The sequence below is a fragment of the Aquarana catesbeiana genome, linkage group LG02, assembly GCF_042186555.1.
Source record: "Aquarana catesbeiana isolate 2022-GZ linkage group LG02, ASM4218655v1, whole genome shotgun sequence".
In the NCBI taxonomy this organism is placed as follows: Eukaryota; Metazoa; Chordata; class Amphibia; order Anura; family Ranidae; genus Aquarana; species Aquarana catesbeiana.
The window spans coordinates 270449083-270467696 of NC_133325.1; the positions used below are offsets into that span (position 1 = coordinate 270449083).

The following is an 18614-nucleotide window of genomic DNA, read 5'->3' on the forward strand; positions in this document are numbered from 1 at the left end:
CTTCAGCAAACTGTTACTGTTTACAGGCTTTCTTGTGCATCATCTTTAGAAGCATCTTCCTGCTGGGATGACAGCCATGCAGACCAATGTGATGCAGTGTGAGATGTATGGTCTGAGCACTGACAGGCTGACCCCCCACCCCTTCAACCTTGGCAGCAATGCTGGCAGCACTCATACGTCTATTTCCCAAAGACAACCTATGGATATGACGCTGAGCACGTGCACTCAACTTCTTTGGTCGACCATGGCGAGGCCTGTTGTGAGTGTAGCCTGTCCTGTTAAACCGCTATATGGTCTTGGCCACAGTGCTGCAGTTAATTTTTAGGGTCGTAGCAATCTTCTTATAGCCTAGGCCATCTTTATGTAGAGCAAACCATTCTTTTTTCAGATCCTCAGAGAGTTCTTTGCCATGAGGTGCCATGTTGAACTTCCAGTGACCAGTATGAGAGAGTGAGAGCGATAACATCAAATTTAACACACCTGCTTCTCATTCGCACTTGAGACCTTGTAACATGACATCGGGGAGGGAAAATGGCTAAGTGGGCCCAATTTGGACAATTTCACTTAGGGGTGTACTGACTTTTGTTGCCAGCGGTTTAGACATTAATGGCTGTGTGAATTATTTTGAGGGGACAGCAAATTTACACCATTATACAAGCTGTACACTCACTACTTTACATTGTAGCAAAGTGTCATTTCTTCAGTGTTGTCACATGACAAGATATAATAAAATATTTACAAAAAATGTGAGGGGTGTACTCATTTTGTGAGATCTTGTATATACCATAGTTTGTGAACTCTGTTTTCTTACATACCACGTAACACAGAACATAGCCTGCCTACACACAGCTCCAACCACACAGGGCCTTATTGACTTAAAGCGGAGTTCCACTCAAAAATTGAACTTCCACTTTAAGCACTTGTGACCCCCTGACATGCCACATTTGGCATGAAAATTCACCTCTCCCCCATCCCTCCCTGCAATCTTCTGGGACACGTCACAGGTCCCAGAAGATTGCCCTGCCATTCAAGACAGTGCAGCGCGACACACCCACCTGTGAAGCCGCAAGCTGTCATAGCAGGGCATCCACACTTACAATGGCGGCGCCGTGGAGGGGAGGGGGAGAGGAGTGAGGCTTCGGGCGGCCGCATCGTTGGACCATGGGACAGGTGAGTGTCTGATTATTAAAAGTCAGCAGCTATACTTTTTGTAACTGCTGACTTTTAAATGGGTGGAACTCTGCTTTAATATGGTTTTAACTTTAAGATTTAGCAGGGATTTTGTAAGTAATGTGTTGTGTTTGTGTACACTAATGATTTTTGGCTCATTTACATATGGGTGATTTGGAAGCGCAGGCAGAATTGTGGCAATTCTGCTCTAAATGCCAAATCATGGCAAAACGCACGAGATGACGTTTTGCTGTGATTGTTGTGCAGCAAAATGTGAGTGTAAAATTGCTCCTATTTCGGTGACAAAATTTGGTCCCTGCGCTCCTTTGGAGAAACCGTTGCACAAGGCCAGCCCATTGAAGTGAATAAGTTGTCCTATGCACAACAGACATTTCCGTGTGAGAATCACACAAACAAAATCGTGAGCAGGAACGCAAGTTCCTGCTAAGCGTAGTGGGAACATGGCCTTAGTGTATTTTTAGCAAAAAATGTTTTTTTTATGTTTTGGAGGGGGGGGCTGTCAGGCTGTACAAAAGCCCTGAACATGCACGTAAATATAGTGACGAGTAAATTAATGTTCTAGCCAATAGATTGAGTTTACACGCGTACACCTCTAAACCCCATATTCTTTGAAACCCATGTAGTTACGCACTAAAATGCACATTTTTTTGTGCTGCATTTTCTGCTAGCTTCTGGCGGAAAGACCCAGCATAGAACTGAGTATTTTAAAACACCTGTATGTATGATGCCTAAAAAAAAAAGCATTTCTTTGCGTTTATCGCACGTTTGTCAATGCCAGTGTCATGAGGCCTTATTGGGGTTTAAAGTGCAACTGTGCCCACACTATGGGCAATATAATGTTTATATATTCCTAAAAGAGATTTAAAACCAGCCATCCCTGACCCCTCTAGGTGCTTTTAATTAAAGTTATTCTGTTCTGTTTTTAAAGTCCCTTTATAAAGTTTCTCCTGCGATCCATTCTGTGTGGACCGTATGGGAACTTGCTTTACTGGCAGGATCCACAGGCAGCTTCTACTTGTCAAAATATATACAGAAAAAAATTCTCTCCTGCGATTGTGCAGAGGGCCTGGGTAAAGGTTGGTAGTACTTTCGTGTTGGTGTTAATTTATAGTTAATCATGCACACCCGCTGCTTTGGCCGACTGGGGGAAGTCCATACAGGAAATCCTGCTATACAGGTAAAAGAAATGGAAGGCGTGTGACCTGATGCATATATCCTTTAAAAATGTTATTTCAAACAAAGTGGTATATATAAAAATACAACGGATTCACATTTGTGAATCTGTTGTATTTTTATGCATACTACTTTGTTTAAAATAACATTTTTAAAGGATACATGCATCAGGCCACGCGCCTTCCATTTCTTTTTCCTGTAAAGCTTCTATTTGTCAAGAAGGGTCGAAATGAAATCCAATGTAGTTTATTTAGGTTTGGAAGGTTATTTTCTGAGCATTTTTTGGTGAATATGAAAGAGCATCACAGAACAATATACTATAGCTTCTAAATCTGTGGTGGGGGCTCAGTTTACACCATGTGGGCAAAAAGTATAGTAAAGAGAGCATGGGGTAGCAGGGGGTAGCAAACAAGGTCTGGTCTAGCTACTACATAATGGGAGGATGAAACCGTGGAAGGTTGCTGTGCAGAAGAGTTGTGGGTCTCCTGTTGGAGAGCTGGAAGTATAGCGAAAGATATACCATTGGCGTGCAATGAAAGTGTAAATAACAGGCAGGGATCCAGGAGGTGGCATATGTCATTTTTTTGTAGTTCTTTTTTTTTTTGGGGGGGGGGGATTTCTTCTTTAACCACTTCAGCCCCGGAAGGTTTTACCCCCTTAATGACCAGAGCATTTTTTGGGATACGGCACTGCGTCGCTTTAACTGACAATTGCGCGGTCGTGCGACACTGTACCCAAACAAAATTCACAAATAGAGCTTTCTTTTGGTGATATTTGATCATCTCTGCGGTTTTTATTTTTTGCCAAAAACGAGCGACAGTTTTGAAAAAATTAAGCAATTTTTTTAACTTTCTGCTATAATACATATCCAAAAAAATGTATATATAAAAAAAATGTATTCATCATTTTAGGCCGATATATATTCTATATATTCTTCTACATATTTTTGGTAAAAAAATCGCAGTAGGCGTATATTGATGGGTTTGCGCAAAAGTTATCGCTTTAGGGACTTTTTTTTTTATTGGTAATGGCGGCAATCTGCGATTTTTAGTGGGACTGCGACATTGCGGCGGACAAATCTGTCCCCAAATTACACTTTTTTGGGACCAGTGACATTGACACTGGCAGGGAAGGAGTTAACACTAGGGGGCGATCAAGGAGTTAAGTGTGTTCCCTCAATGTGTTCTAACTGTAGGGGGGATGGGCTTACTGAAACATGACAGAGATCACTGCTCCCGATCACTGGCAGCAGTAGATCCCTATTATGTCACTAGGAACTAGAAACAGGAAATGCCTTGTTTACATAGGCAGTTGCCCTTTCTGCCTCTCCTTGCCGCGATCGCAGGCTGCTGGCGGACATCGAGTCTGCGGGGCCTGCGGGCTTGCTTGCGCAGTGGGCATGCCCGCTATCGTGCTTTTATGCACGGACGTACAGGTATGTCAGTTTGCATAGGAGAGCCATTCTGCCGACGTATATCGGCGTGAGCCGGACGGCAAGTGGTTAAAGATACAGAGATGAATAAGAGCTGGTGCTCAGTGGGTACCCAGAGTTTTTCCTTCTTTACCTTCCTATCCCTCTCTACAGTATAAGGCTTCTACTAGTGCTACTTGTCATGCGACTTTGGACACATAAAGTTGCATGACAAGTTACTGTCCATTGATTTCAATGGCACCCGTTTCCATCTATGCGACTTAAAAATGCACGACTTTGAAAAGGTTCCTGCACTACTTTGTAATTGCAAAATTCTACACTTACATACCATTGTTGTCAAATTTCCATCAAAAGTATTATACACACTAACCAAAGTCTCATAACGTCACATCTTGTTCATAAAATTAATACAACTGTTGCATTGTGTCACATACATGGCATATTTATCCTGTAGGGCATTGTAGAAGCCTGGACATAACTAATTCCCTGGGGCTCAATCCTGGTGTATCCAACCATGGTGACCAAATATGTTCATATCTACCCGGGCTCCCTCTGTGTTGATAGATATATTTTTCCATAACAAGGGCGTTCCCCATGTGTGCTATCCATGAGGTGACAGTGGGCGGTGAGGTCGATTTATAACTCATCAGAATAAGCTTTCAGGCCTGAAACAGCACCCTGGAGCATGGGGTCTGCACCATCTCCTCCGGGACCACCTTTTCTAGAACTCCTAGTATACAGTGAATGGGGCTTAGAGGTACAGCAAATTGGAACACCCAATTGAGTGTCCCAAGTACCTTGGGCATTGCCAGAGGAGATGGATAAGGTCCCCAATGTGCTGCCTATATCTGCCACACAGGTGTAGGCAGGTGTGGGGTCCGCCAGCCTGCCCATCTTGTGGAGCTTTTGCGGGATGTAATGTACCCTGAGTACAATGTACAATTGTGATACTTTTTGTGCTACATTTAAAGAGCAGATAGTTATTGCTTGCAATACTTCATCCCACTTGTCTCCCTCGAGTGATCCTGGGTCCCTTTCCCACATGGATACTACCTTAATGGGGTGTGCCCTCAGATAGTGTGTCAGCAACATCTGGTAACATTGTGATATAATACCCTTAGTTTTGGTACTAGACTGCAATAGGTGGCATATAGGGGTCGATGACATAACCCAACCCCCTGCATCTCCCTGTGCGCCCACTGAATGCCTGAGCTGAAGGTGTCGAGTAAAACATGTAAGGAGGTAGATTAAATTGACTTTTTAGTTCAGGGAAGGACTTCAGCTTACCATTACTGAATACTGTATGTCAGATAAGAGACACCCCAAAGGCTCTCCACCTAGGTCTCTGATGCAGCTTAGCCAGTTCAAGATTATTCCACATTGGGCTGTATTCAGTGAATCCCTGCACCCCCTGCATCTGTTTGCCCTTGTTCCATATTTTTTTAATTAGGGAAAGAGTAGGTGTCTGTTGGATTTGTGGAACACCTGCGCCTCTAGGTCCATCGGAACAGATTCCGCTCCGGTTCCCAGCACCAACCATGCTGACCAGCCCCCTGGATGATGGGCCATGGAGTCAGTCAGATGCTGCAACTGGGCTGCCAGATAGTACAGCCAAGGGTTGGGCAGTGCCAGCATTCCGCTGTCCTTTGGGTATTGTAGCTGCTCCAACTTAATCCTGGGGGGACCCTTCCCCACAGTAAGCGTCTAAAAAGGGTATTAACCACTCTGAATACTTTTAGATGGATCACTACAGGAGAGTTGTGCAGAAAGTATAGCAGCTGTTAATATCATTAATATCATTTTTGTCCCGGAAACGTGATAATAGAGGATATACATTCATTGAGCAGTAATCCGCAAGCCTAGGCAATATTTGTATCCCTAAGTACCGTATTTATCAGCGTATAACACGCACAGACGTATAACACGCACCCCAAGTTTAGGAGGGAAGTTTAAGGAAAAAAACTTACATTTGAAGTGTGTATCAGCAGCCTTGCCCAGTGTCCATCTGCAACCTTGCCCAGCCTTGCCATGGTCCATCTGCAGCCTTGCCCAGTGTCTAGCCTTGCCCAGTGTCTAGCCTTGCCCAGTGTCTAGCCTTGCCCAGTGTCCAGCCTTGCACAGTGTCCAGCCTTGCACAGTGTCCAGCCTTGCCCATTGTTCATCCGCAGCCTTGCCCAAAATTGCAGCATTAACGTTTACTGACTGCGCCGCTGAGATTTTTTAAACTATTCGGCCGCTCGTCGCCCGGCTCCTATGATAGACACATCACCGGTCCAATGGCGGGGCTAGGAAGCGGGACTGCGAGCGGAGCCTAGCTGAGCCGAGTACACAGTACATTCGGCTTTGTCTTTTTCGGCGATGCTCGCTCCCCTCCCACTCAGACAGCAGGGAGGCGGACAGCGTCACTACAAGCGCAGCCGTGAAGAGCCGAGCTGAGTGTACTGTGTACTTGGCTCGGCTCTTCTCGGTCTTTTTCGGTGGCGGCTTTTCCCCTCACAAACAGCGGGGATCGCGTATAGCACGCACCCACGATTTTCCCCTGATTTTAAGGGGAAAAAAGTGAGTGTTATACGCCGATAAATACGGTACTTAAATGAGGTTACTATTGGGATAGGGGAGGTCCCTGATCTTCCTGATCTTAATGCAGCAGCATTAAAGCTGATTTAGACCAGTTTATGGTCAGGCCAGAGTAATGTCCAACACTGGTAATTATGTCCGTCACAGCCTTTAAAGAGACACTGGTGTCCCCCAGAAAAAGCATTATGTCGTCTGCTCTGCATACAACATGATCTTTTCGTGTAAATCACCGTACTTAAATCCATTAATCTGCGTCTTGGCCCTAACCAGGGCCACCAGGGGCCCGATAGCAAAGAGCAGGGGAGACTGCGGACACCCCTGCCTCGTTACTTTGCTGCAACTTTGATCCAGAGACTGTAAAGTTGGATCAAAGCTGCACTCAGTCGCATCAAAGTCACAATAGTGGAAACGTAGCCTAAGTGCTGCAGATGCTTGATTCTTGTTGGCATCTACATTGTTTATTTGTGCCGCTTCAAGCAGTCTCCTGCATACAGCAAGGATTTGGCAGCCATGCATTTTGGGTCTGAAAACCTGATGGCATTTTACCTTGGCGCAAGTGTGTGACCTCACTCCCGAAGAAATCCTAGCACTGTTAGGGGCATTTCTCTCAGCACCTGCAGGGGATGCAGCATCTTCTTGCATTTCTGGATGCATGTGGCTCTGTTCAAGGTGTGTGGTGAGCCTGCTGGGGGCAATCCTTCCATTTGCTACTGTCAGAAAGGCAGGACTTCTCTGAAACTAGCTAGGGTCTCATCTTGTGGGCATGACTGGAACCTGTAGGTGGCTAGTTCCAACGCTTTCCAACCCTTGGGACATGATCCCTTACAAGCTATGTTCTGCCTGCGGGGGTGCTATGGTGTCTTTCCTCTCAGGCTCTATCTATGTTAAGTGTACACTCACTATGGGTGGACAGGCATCCATGTCTCTGTTGATCTGTAAGAAACCTTTCCTTTGGACGCCCTCGCTAATGTCCTGAAGAGTTCTTTTCCTGTATGGAATTGCCGCTTACACATTTTACAGAAGGACAAGATGGTGCTTTGCCAGAGACTCTCCAGAGTGAATGATAGGCTCTCCACCGCTCATTCACGGAATGTGACACATTGTGCGAGAGTAGTAATATGGGTAATATGAATGTGAGAGAGGGCAGAAGGAGGAATTGTAGGGAAGATTTTTACCAGAAGCAGCCACTTGCAGGTAATGGGATATACACCATTACACATAACTAATTTGTTTGGTGCTGTATCCTAAAAACAAAACAAAAAGCATTTTAACATTCAAGTTATTTAATGTTTCAGTTTGTAAAAGTGAAATTTTTTTTGGGTACCTTTCCCCACCATAGCTTTCAATGTTTCAGATGACGTGAGTCAATGAGTATTAAAGGATGAGAACCTCAGTCAAAATTTTGTATTGTAGCTTAGTCTTAAGCTGGCCATACATAGTCCAATTTTCCTCAATTTCATTTAGATTTACATTCAGCTATGTGGTGTGGTGCAAGGGCCTGCCCGATTGCATAAAAATTGAAAGTGTTTAGGTTTTGAAAGGTTTTGGTAAATCTAAAGAAAATTGTATAATGTGTGGCCAGCCTAAGATTACCCTACTTCTTGTGTGCCCTTGAAGACAAGAAGAGAGAGGAAATCTCTCCAACTGTAGTACAACCTGAAAAAGGAACCTTTTGTTTAAGGCTTCATGTACACTACAGCTTCTAAACTTGAGTTTAGGAGCTTTTGGCATTTTTTTGCCAAAGCTCCTAAACTCAACTTAATAAAAGCCTATGTGTCCATATACACATAGGCTTTTAGCAGAGTTTAGGAGCTGCTGCCTTTAGATGAGGTTCAAACTCCCTCAACATCCCTCTCCTGAGCGTGGAAGAATTGTGTTCAGGATAGGAACGTTTTGACCGCTGGCCACAGGAAACCGCAAAACTGCGTAAAAAATCACAGCAAAATCAATGTGCGATTTTGCCACATTTTGATTTTTCCCACAACCGCAGTAAATGAGGGCCAAGAAGAATGGGTAACTGATAGATCATCTGTTATGTACTTCCAGCTGTGTCCCCAGTTAGTGATATGCTAGCCTCTACTTCTGTCCTTTACTCACACAGGAAGTAGAGGAAAGTCAATTGGAATACACAACATACTTTACTGTGGTTGTTTGAAAGAAAAAAAATATATATTTTCAGGCCACCCATTTTATTTAAAACATCAAAAAATGGTGCATATACAAAGAAATAGAAACATTTCGTCCTTATCTTATGTTTAGTTTAATAGTCTCCCTGTCACCAAAAAGTCCTGGGGGCAACTGAGTACGGGTAGGCCTGCTTGCCTTATGGGAAAAGGGGCTTCTATAGGTGAAGAACACAGAGCTAGCTATAGTGTCTGACCACCTGCATTAGGGGTGACACTGACATTGCACCCACAATCTGCTGTTCGCGGATGCAATACTTTGCACACTCCTGTCTTAAAAAATAGAAAAGGAACATTGTTTTTACCTGCAAAAATATGTGCATTTATTATTTTTTAATCTGCTATAGGCCGGGCTGGACTCTCCTCCTTTTGGGTGGACTTCCTATGATGTCCTCCTGGTCACGCTGCTCGTGCGTGCCTTGGGAGCACGCAGTGTGGCGATCGGTGGTGAGCCTTGTCCCTCAGACACAGCGCATAACCGATCAGGGTAAAGAGCCAATGACATTGGCTCTTTACCATGTGATCAGCAGTGTCCAATGACAGCTGATCCCATGTAAACAAATGCCGGTTATTGGCATTTCCTTTCCTCAGCACTGTCACTGTGTGAGGAAAGGAAAGCCAATAACTGGCTTTCCTGTAACAGCAGACATTTACACTAATAATCAGGGCACTAATAATCAGTGCCCTGATGATCAGTGCAGCCCCATCAGTGCCAATTGGTTTCCATCAGTGCAGCATATTAATGCTCATAAGTGCTGCCTATCAGTGCAGCCTGACCAGTGCCTCTTCATCAATGCCCATCAGTGCAGCCTCATCAGCGCACATCAGTGAATGAGAAAAATGACTTACAGAATTTTATAACAGAAACAAAGAGTTTTTTTTTTTTTTGTTTTTTTTTTTTTAGTTTTTTCAAAATTTTCTGTCTTTTTTTTCATTTAACAAAAAATAAAAAACCCAGTGATGACTAAATTCCACCCAAAAAAATCTCTCTCTGTCTCAAAAAACATGATAAACATTTGAGTACAGAATTGCATGACTGCGCAATTATCATTCAAAGTGCCACAGCACTAAAAGCTGAATATTGGTCTAGGCAGGAAGGGGTAAAAAGTGCTCAGTAGGCCAGTGGTTAATTAAAGGTGAAGCTACAAGTCCTAACGACTGTAGGCTACCTACAAAAAATTTTTTAGAGACTTGATTTTTGCCAAAGGGGTGTTACTGAATACTGACATGTGGCTGAAATGTTCATACATGCATATATAACTTTTTGTGGCATATACATGAGTACATCTAGTAGCTTGAATCCATAGAAGACCACCTACCTATATTTTCTAAAAACAAGTCTTTACCAAAGCAGAGTGGGAAAACATGTACTAGAAAACAAATGCTAGAACAAGAAAAGGTAAAATCTAGGCTAGCTACAGGAAATATTTAGATTTTTGTCAAAGGGGATGTTACAGAGTCCTGACAGTTGGCTCAAACTTTCACAAATACATATTCCATTTTTTTGTATTTTACCTTTGTTTGTTAACTTAATTTAAAAAAAAATGCATAACTTCATCATAGGTCCCATACTATTGCTTGACATTGTATACTTGCCAGCGGAAATAGAAATGATGGTATCTAGAAGAATTAAACTTTGAACTACTGTGAAACTTTAGAAGAAGATTGTAGTATTAGATAATTTTGTAAACCTCAAGTTTTCTTGCGAAATGTCTTTTGCAAGTCCTTATCACTAGGGAGTCAACTGTTTAATATTTTCAGCCTCCCGGCCTAGTATTTATTTATGTTAATGTATCTAACATTCATATCTTATTATGTTAACTGGTGATATATATCGAGTGACTATTATTGGTCTCATTATGAGCTCATTATTGAGTTGTGCTTGTAAGTAGTTTGACAAGTTTTACCTCTCCATTGATGTATTTTCTGGCCTTGGTTTCAGCCAGTTTAGACCTTTTCTCTTAATGCAGTCCTTTGTTTGCTTGGAATAAAGATCATGATTCTCACGGCGTAACATCATCTTTCACATTATACAAAAAAAAATGTATTTTTTCCCCCCAAAAAACTGCATTTGAAAGACCGCTGCCCAAACACACTGTGACATAAAATATTGCAACAACCACCATTTTATTCTCTAGGGTCTCTGCTAAAGAAATCTATTTATAATGTTTGGGGGTTCTAAGTAATTTTCTAGCAAAAAATTATTTTAACTTGAAACCAACTTCCCTCATTTACACACTAAGTGCTGATTCACACAGGAGCAAGACGATTTCAGCGCGACTTTGCAAGGCGACTTCAATGCAACTTCAGCGTGGCTTTGAGCAACTTACAACGCAACTTCAAGTCGCCTCCAGGACAGGTGGCTGTGGCCAATCACAGAATAATCAGCTCTCTGGGAGGGAGGGGTTTGCCTGGGTAAACTAATTTCTTTTCCTGTAAAGTTGCTTCAATATAGATGGAGATCCGACTTGGAGGCGACTTCCATTGAATTCTATGGGTACAGGTCGCCTAGAAGTTGCCTTGAAGTAGTACAGGAACCTTTTCTGAAGTCGGAGCGACTTCAGTATTGTACATTAAGACGGCTCTCATTGACTATAATGCAATTCCCAATGTCAAGCGACTTGAGGGCTGACAAGTCGGATCCCAAGTCGTTGTAGTGTGAACCGACCCTAAAGCCCCATACACACTATCAGATTTTCTGCTGATTTTGTCTTTGTCTCAGATTTACCAAACAATGTAGTGCAAGGGCCTGCCTGATTGTATACAAATTGAAACTCCTAAGGTTTGACCTCATATATGGTTTTGGTAAATCTGAAGGAAAAAAATCAGCAGAAAATCTGATAGTGTGTATGGGGCTTAAAGTTCATCCCTTTGCTCTAAAAGGACAAAACGTTACAATGTTTATAGTTAGTTCCGTGGCTGAGGAATGTTGTAATACTTGGCAGACTGCCTGTTTTTTTTTTTTTTTTTTGACAGCTGTCGGCTTCAGCAGAGAATTCTCTGCATATAAAGAATTGGAAAAATGCCTTGTCAAGATCGCAAGGGGGGAAAAATTGCAATAACGATTAATCGTGCAGCTCTAAAGCAGAGCCTAATCTAGTTGAACTAGCCTATGTATGGTGTCGTAGGTTCATTGGGATGCAAGATGTATGTTCTGTTTCCAGCTAATGTTTGCTGTTTGATCTAATTTGCTTTGTGATAAAAGATCTGTTTAAACGAGAACAAAATGTGATTAAAAATCATGAAACATAGTATGTTCCAATATGTTGCATAAATATATGAAGCAAGACAAATCTGATTCAATAATCCTAAAATGAAAAACAAAAGCTAATAGATTTAGTACTCTCATCAGTACATTAACTATGAGTATTTGGCCCTAAGGCAAAACGGTTAGGGTAGGTTCACACCAGAGCGCGGTGTGAGAAAGGCATGTTCCATGCATGTTTCTTACACTACCTTTGCGATCTTCTGTGGGTGCCAATACATTTTTAATGGTACTCCAAATGCAGATCACAAACACAGTGTGTTTGCAGGTAAAAGAAAAGTTCCTCAAAAGACAGGACTTTGAAGGACCATGAACACTCGGAAAAAAAATATATAGTAAAAAAATACAATTTTTATTCATTTAACATCGTATCATAAAACACATAATGACATTGAAATACACATAGAGTTGCAAAATATAAAAGAGGATGGAAGAGGCCCAAACCAACTGCCAACTAGACAGATAAAATCCAACGCATTTCGACATGTGAAGTAAGGGTCTTCTTCAGGGAAAAAGGGAGAGGGCTGAAAGGCTTCCATAAAAATACGAACAATCTAAAAAGTTGATACAAAATATAATAATTATATATACATGTAACACCATGCAAGTACATACAACAGTTCAATAATTTATAGAACCATATGTATGGTCGTTTGCAGGCACCAGACCAAATGGTACCGCAGTACCATGCGATTGCTGCAGTGTGTTTTTCAAAAGGAGTGCATGCACTACTTTTTGTGTGTTCTGGTGCGATATACAGCCCTTTCAGATGAATGGGCTGCAAAATCGCACTGCAGGGGAATGCACAGAAATGTGGACCCCGTTCCTGTGCGATTCTGGTGTGAACTGGTCCTTGTGGTTTATTTACTAAAGCTGGAGAGTGCAAAATCAGGCTCACTTCTACAAAAAAAACAATTGGCTTCCAGGTTTTATTGCCAAAGCTTAAGCTGAGGTTAGAAGTTGATGGGTTCCTATGCAGAAGTGAGCTTTATTTTGTACTCTCCGACTTTAATAAACCCGTGTCTCTCTAATCTGCGTCTTGAGGGCACTTCCTATAGTTAGAGAATACTATTTGTTTTCATGGCAGTTGCAGGTAGGCTCTGGGCTTCCTGTTCTTCCGGGCCCCATAGAAGTAGCATAGTCTGCTATGGTGTAGTTACACCCTTGCACTCAAAATATTAATAAAAACAAAGTACCGTATATACTCGAGTATAAGTTGAGGCCCTAATTTACCACAAAAAAATGGGAAAAACGTATTGACCCGAGTATAAGACGAGGGTGAGAAATTCAGCAGCTACTGTAAGTGGAAAAAAAGGGTCAACAATGCCCATCTGCAGCTGTATACCTCCCTGTGTCCTGTGCATGTGTCATGTGTCCTGTGTATATGTGCATGTGTCCTGTGTATATGTGCATGTGTCATGTGTCCTGTGTATATGTGCATGTGTCATGTGTCCTGTGTATATGTGCATGTGTCATGTGTCCTGTGTATATGTGCATGTGTCCTGTGTATATGTGCATGTGTCCTGTGTATATGTGCATGTGTCCTGTGTCCTTGTGTATGTGTGCATGTGTCCTGTGTATGTGTGTATGTGTCCTGTGTATGTGTGCAACCTACCTGTGTCCTGTGCATGCCTCTGTGTGCCGCTCTGCATCCAACGATCAGCGTGTGCTATTACTATTCGGCAGCCATTCACTGTTCAAAAGCCACGCCTCCTCCTCGTCCGTGATAGGCAGAGAACTCCATTTCCCTGCAGTCAGCGGTCAACCTGTCACGGACATTCTCTCATCCTCATACCATGGACGAGGATGAGAGAATGTCCGTGATAGGCTGCTGGGAAATGGAGATTTCTGCCTATCACAGACGAGGAGGAGGCGCAGCTTTTGAACCGTGAGAGGCTGCCGAATGGTATGTAGCACACGCTGGCTGCCGTCTGCCTGCATGACACGCTGATCATGTAGGCAGACGGCGGTGACTCGAGTATAAGTCGAGGGGGGCACTTTCAGCCCAAAAAAAGGGGCTGAAAATACTTGAGTATATACGGTATGATTAATACTAAAATAGCATATATTAAATGTGTGATACAACCTGATGTTTTCAACAGGTGTTATTTTATGACAAGTTGGAAGATTTGTTTGGTCCCATATACATTTCCAAGCTTGTCTATTCTGTATATGCTTAGATTGTTTTTTTTTTTCCTGTCTTATAGAAATTTAAATGTAGAGTAATATTTATGTTCTTTTCTTTTCCACAGTTTAGCTCCGGTGTTTGCACTTTTTGTTCCATTTTATTATTCCATGCCACAAGTATCCTTGGCCCACATATTTGGGTGGTTTCCAATCACGAACAAAACATTAGTGTACATCGTGGGATTACAGGTACATTTATGTTAATTGTTATAGCTATATAGAACATCTTTTATGGGTGTGTTTTTAGAGGTAGCTTTGTGAATATTTGTAAACCAATAAAAAAAAGCACCCAGTGTATGAAAAATTCTCAAAAACACATGGATTTTAAATGCAGTGTTGTCTTTGTGGGCCATAAAGGGGTCCTGATTGGTGTACTGTGGAGCACCTTAGTCTGATTTTAGGTATGTTGATCTAGGCTGTTTGGATGAGCAACTTATGGCTAAACTATCTAACATTCTTCGTGAACTGCTCATAGGTAGAGGAAAGAGAAAAACAAGACTGGGTAGAGGAAAGCAAAAGACAAGACTGGTGGGAGGAGGTGTTTGACCCTTTACTGCTGTCTCTTGGAGAGAATCTGGAGCTACAGTCAGGTCCATAAATATTGGGACATCGACACAATTTTAATCTTTTTGGCTCTATACACCACCACAATGGATTTGAAATGAACAAGATGTGCTTTAACTGCAGACTTTCAGCTTTAATTTGAGGGTATTTACATCCAAATCAGGTGAACGGTGTAGGAATTACAACAGTTTGTATATATGCCTCCCACTTTTTAAGGGACCAAAAGTAATGGGACAATTGGCTGCTCAGCTGTTCCATGGCCAGGTGTGTGCTATTCCCTCATTATCCCAGTCACAAGGAGCAGATAAAAGGTCCAGAGTTCATTTTAGGTGTGCGATTTGCATTTGGAATCTGTTGCTGTCAACTCTCAATATGAGATCCAAAGAGCTGTCACTATCCGTGAAGCAAGCCATCATTAGGCTGAAAAAACAAAACAAACCCATCAGAGAGATAGCAAACACATTAGGTGTGGCCAAATCAACTGTTTGGAACATCCTTAAAAAGAAAGAATGTATCGGTGAGCTCAGCAACACCAAAAGACCCGGAAGACCACGGAAAACAACTGTGGTGGATGACCGAAGAATTCTTTCCCTGGTGAAGAAAACACCCTTCACAACAGTTGGCCAGATCAAGAACACTCTTAAGGAGGTAGGTGTATGTGTGTCAAAGTCAACAATTAAAAGAAGACTTCACCAGAGTGAATAAAGAGGATTCACCACAAGATGTAAGCCATTGGTGAGCCTCAAAAACAGGAAGGCCAGATTAGAGTTTGCCAAACATCTAAAAAAGCCTTCACAGTTCTGGAACAACATCCTATGGACACATGAGACCAAGATCAACTTGTACCAGAGTAATGGGAAGAGAAGAGTATGAAAAAGGAAAGGAACTGGTCATGATCCAAAGCATACCACCTCATCAGTGAAGCATGGTGGTGGTAGTGTCATGGCGTGGGCATGTATGGCTGCCAGCAGTGGTGTATTTAGGTTTTGTGCTGCCCTAGGCCTGACTAAGCTCGCGCACCCCCTAATTTAACTACGACCCACCCCTTCCTGTCAAGGCCACACCCCTTCCTTTTTAAGATCCGCCCTGTCATCTTCATGGGAGGACAGAGGGACGCCGCGGGAGGAGGACAGTGAGGGATGCGGCATCTTTTCATTTGGGGGGTAAGGGGATATGTGCTGGGTGCTTTGGGAGGCTCTTGCTCTGAAGTCGTGTCCCTCCTCTGTGGCTCCTCCTCCTCCTGGCTGTGTACACTAGAACATTGGAGCCGAGAAGGAGAAGGGAGGAGGAGCCGAGGAGTGTGTGTGGCTGACAGTGGGGAGAGAGGTGTCGGCTGCCACGGAAAGCCCATCGCCGCTTGTGGGACTCCGGACGGCAAATGTCCTGGGTGCCCACGCTGGCGCATCCCTGTCTGACCAGTTACCAAAACTCAGTGCCGGAACTTGTGGGCTCTGGGACCGTGGTGTCACTAGGGTTGGCCTAGAGGATATAAGGTTAGGCACTTCCTAATGGCTCAGTCCCTGGGAACAGTAATGGATAATGGCCAACAGGCTCTCTTACCAGACCCGATGAAACCGCAACAGTGATCCCTCTGGCTAGACGGTCGCTCACTCTGGGTTGCCCAGGCCGACTCTAGTCAGTAGTGTAGCATGTCTCTACCCTGGCAGTGGCTTCATCTTTCTCCTCCTCTGGTGGTGCGGGTACAGCATGGCTCTCTTTGGTGGTGCAGGTACAGCGTGGCTCTCTGGTGGTGCGTGTACAGCGTGGCTCTGGTGGTGCGGGTACAGTGTGGCTCTCTGGTGGTGCGGGTACAGCGTGGCTCTCTGGTGATGCGGCTACAGCGTGGCTCTCTGGCGGTGCGGCTACAGCGTGGCTCTCTGGTGGTGCGGGTACAGCGTGGCTCTCTGGTGGTGCGGGTACAGCGTGGCTCTCTGGTGGTGCGAGTACAGCATGGCTCTAGTGGTGCGGGTACAGCGTGGCTCTGGTGGTGTGCGTACAGCGTTGCTCTCTGGTGGTGTGGGTACAGTGTGGCTCTGGTGGTGTGCATACAGCGTGGCTCTGGTGGTGTGCATACAGCGTGGCTCTGGTGGTGCGGGTACAGCGTGGCTCTGGTGGTGCGGGTACAGCGTGGCTCTGGTGGTGCGGGTACAGCGTGGCTCTGGTGGTGCGGGTACAGCGTGGCTCTGGTGGTGCGGGTACAGCGTGACTCTGGAGGTGTGCATACAGCGTGGCTCTGGTGGTGTGGGTACAGCGTGGCTCTGGTGGTGCGGGTACAGCGTGGCTCTAGTGGTGCGGGTACAGCGTGGCTCTGGTGGTGCAGGTACAGCGTGGCTCTGGTGGTGTGCATACAGCGTGGCTCTGGTGGTGTGCATACAGCGTGGCTCTGGTGGTGCGGGTACAGCATGGCTCTGGTGGTGCGGGTACAGCGTGGCTCCCTATCTGGCTTCCCCCAGCACAGTATTCTTTTTCTCCTCCTGTAACCCCCCAGCAGAGTGCATGCATGCTGGGGGCTGTAGCATGATGTCTGTGGACACACACAGGGGCCGCCACTCTTCAGGGACTACTTTTCCCATGATGCCCCCAGAGTCTTCTGATTGGCCCTCTGCTGTGGCCAATTATGGGGAGGGAAACAGCAGTCAGGAAGCTGGGCGGCGGCATGGTGAAACCAATTAGAGCCGCTTTCTCTCTCTTATTCTTCGGCTGACAGAAAGGGGAGGGGGGCGAGCGGGGGAGATACACAGGCAGCCCGCATCTCTCCTCTTCCTGTCACAACGCTGATGCTCCATTTACTAGAGAACTCCCCCACTCGCCCCCCCTCCCCTTTCTGTCAGCCGAAGGGAGAAGAAAGAGAGAGAGCGGCTCTAATTGGTTTTGCAGTGCCGCCGCCCAGCTTCCTGACCGCTGTTTCCCTCCCATTGATTGGCCACAGCAGAGGACCAATCGGAGAGAAAGAATGACAGCTCCTGCTTACACTGATTTCTGGCCCCATCTGCAGCCCCGACGCCACTGCACTGCTGAGCTTTACTCTGCTGATGTGCCCTGCTGTGCGGGAGTCGGGAGGAGGGCACGGATGCCGTTTTGGTGGGGGGGGGGGGGGCGGCTTTTTTGCCGCCCCCCCCCCCAAAGTGCCGCCCTAGGCCTGGGCCTTGTTGGCCTAGGCCAAAACACAGCACTTGGCTGCCAGTGGAACTGGTTCTCTTGTATTTATTGATGATGTGACTGCTGACAAAAGCAGCAGGATGAATTCTGAAGTGTTTTGGGCAATATTATCTGCTCATATTCAGCAAAATGCTTCAGAACTCATTGGATGGCGCTTCACAGTGTAGATGGACAATGACCCGAAGCATACTGCGAAAGCAACCAAAGAGTTTTTTAAGGGAAAGAAGTGGAATGTTATGCAATAGCCAAGTCAATCACCTGACCTGAATCCGATTGAGCATGCATTTCACTTGCTGAAGACAAAACTGAAGGCAAAATGCCCCAAGAACAAGCAGGAACTGAAGACAGTTGCAGTAGAGGCCTGGCAGAGCATCACCAGGGATGAAACCCAACGTCTGGTGAGGTCTATGCGTTCCAGACTTCAGGCTCTAATTGACTGCAAAGGATTTGCAACCAAGTATTAAAAAGTGAAAGTTTGATGGATGATTGTTAATCTGTCCCATTACTTTTGGTCCCTTAAAAAGTGGGAGGCACATATACAAACTGTTGTAATTCCTACACCGTTCACCTGATTTGGATGTAAATACCCTCAAATTAAAGCTATAAGTCTGTAGTTAAAGCACATCTTGTTCATTTCATTTCAAATCCATTGTGGTGGTGTATACAGCCAAAAAGATTAGAATTGTGTTGATGTCCCAATATTTATGGACCTGACTGTATATAAAGTTGGGATTCACTTAAACTATATGTGTCAAGCACAAGGACAGCGGGCCAAATCTCGCCCTCCAGACCATTTCATGTGGCCCTTACACCTCTCCTGCAGCACCCCCCTTGTCTACACCCCCACCTTGTCCCAGCTGTTGCTAAAAGAGAGGAGGACAGA

The 18614-nt window shown here is 44.6% G+C and overlaps 1 protein-coding gene across 1 annotated transcript in view; it reads left to right on the forward strand.

Moving 5' to 3' along the window:
- Positions 1–18614, forward strand: part of UBAC2 (UBA domain containing 2) — a 292792-nt gene that overhangs the window by 167053 nt on the left and 107125 nt on the right. The window contains exon 6 of the mRNA XM_073614426.1: positions 14074–14197. Coding sequence (XP_073470527.1) covers positions 14074–14197 — 124 coding nt within the window. The remainder of the gene's footprint in view (positions 1–14073; positions 14198–18614) is intronic.